The following is a 1545-nucleotide window of genomic DNA, read 5'->3' as shown; positions in this document are numbered from 1 at the left end:
TGGAAACAAGATATGTGTATACATCTATGATCACTCCTTCTCTGGAGTAAAAGCCTGCATTATCTGTGCAAGCTTATGGTTAATTGTTCTGCATAAGATATGCATGTCGTTCCTACCCACTGCTTCGGAAATTCATTTCATGTAGTTGCACATAGCAAGCTGTAAAGTAGATTTTATGAAGCCAATAATGCAGAAATAATACTTGAGGAATTCCTTTTGGTTTGGATATATTTATTTTTCCAAACATTTTGTTTGAGAGAAAATGAGATTGCTATCTGCTGTTTCCTTATTTTTTTGCAGGAAAGCAAAGGGTTGTTGACTTCCTCTCCCCTCCCTTCCTTCCTTCTTTCTGAAGGTACTGTACTCATCTGAAAAAAAGAGAACAAAATGATTGTTCCTGTTCTCTTTCTTAAGTCATTTGAAACACTGTCCCTGCTAGTTTTCTAAGTTTACTGCAATCTCTGCATGGGGGGGAGGGAGAAAGAGGGAGAGAGAAACAGAGATTACCAACATGAGAGCAGGTAGAGAGTTTAGGGCAAGACTCCTTCCAGCTTCAACAACTGGTAAGTTAAGTAAAAATGCTTTTATGGTTAACTTTTTAGAAGTGCAATTTATATGCTCTTGTATTAAGAAAAGGCATTAATTAGATACACATGTAACTGATAATGAGATAATAACCATACGCATTGACAAGCAGTATATTTAAGTTTTATACACCTATTGTCTGTTTTTTAGATACTGGTGGTAATAGCATATGGTTTAACCAGTGCAGACAAATTGTTTTCCAATGAGGCTGATAATATTCATAACGTGATCTGCTATGAATTTTGTATTTATTGCTTCTGCTACCAGAATCTTGCTGCAGGCTTCACTAACTTTGTCCTGAATGTTTCAGCAAGATTCACTAGGCCATTGCTGAAATAAAGAAAGAGGCTGTGTCATATGCAAATTGATGTATTTCTTATATCATTTACCACTACTGAAGCTTGCTCCAACCCACCAACCTGTGCTGTAGTGGGAAAAGAATCACTAGGGCTTTTTTTTCCCCTTCAAACCATATTGTGTTTATGATTACACATGTTTATCTCTACGCATCTGTGTATATGATTAGTCTAGGAATAGTGACACTTAAGACATTGTAAGTTCCAGGCTCACTTGAAGAAAAAAAAAAGATGTTGTGTAGCATATAACACCATCGGAGCTGATCACAGGCAGCAGTAATAGGATGGACTTCAATGGTTATTTGCTGTTTGCATTGTTGTAGATAGTATTTTCCATGTTGGACCTCATGGTTGTATCAGAACAATCAGAAGAAGCACGTAAAATGAGTTCTTGAACACAAGAATATGTTTCAAATGTTGGAACATATTGATGCATACCTGCACCCCTGCTTTCAAAAAAGCAGAGTGCAGGTATGGTGTGGGGGAAGAATTAGGACAAGTGTCCCTTTCTCTGTGGAAGGAGAGCTTGGTCGTCTTCTGATCCAGTATTTCTTCAAGCTGCGGCTCTCTGAGGTGCAGGGTCCTCTGCAGGATGCCCGGAGCC

General features: G+C 38.3%; 1 protein-coding gene across 1 annotated transcript in view; it reads left to right on the top strand.

Moving 5' to 3' along the window:
- Positions 1-475: 475 nt before the first annotated feature.
- The window catches only part of ZNF366 (zinc finger protein 366), a 34731-nt gene continuing 33661 nt past the window's right edge, over positions 476-1545 (top strand). The window contains 1 exon segment of the mRNA XM_009865814.1: positions 476-563. Coding sequence (XP_009864116.1) covers positions 512-563 — 52 coding nt within the window. The 5' untranslated portion in view covers positions 476-511.

This window comes from Apaloderma vittatum, unplaced genomic scaffold (genome assembly GCF_000703405.1).
Source record: "Apaloderma vittatum isolate BGI_N311 unplaced genomic scaffold, ASM70340v1 scaffold7630, whole genome shotgun sequence".
Lineage (NCBI taxonomy): Eukaryota > Metazoa > Chordata > Aves > Trogoniformes > Trogonidae > Apaloderma > Apaloderma vittatum.
Note: the sequence above shows the minus strand (reverse complement) of the source record. Positions and strands in the feature narration are given on the sequence as shown.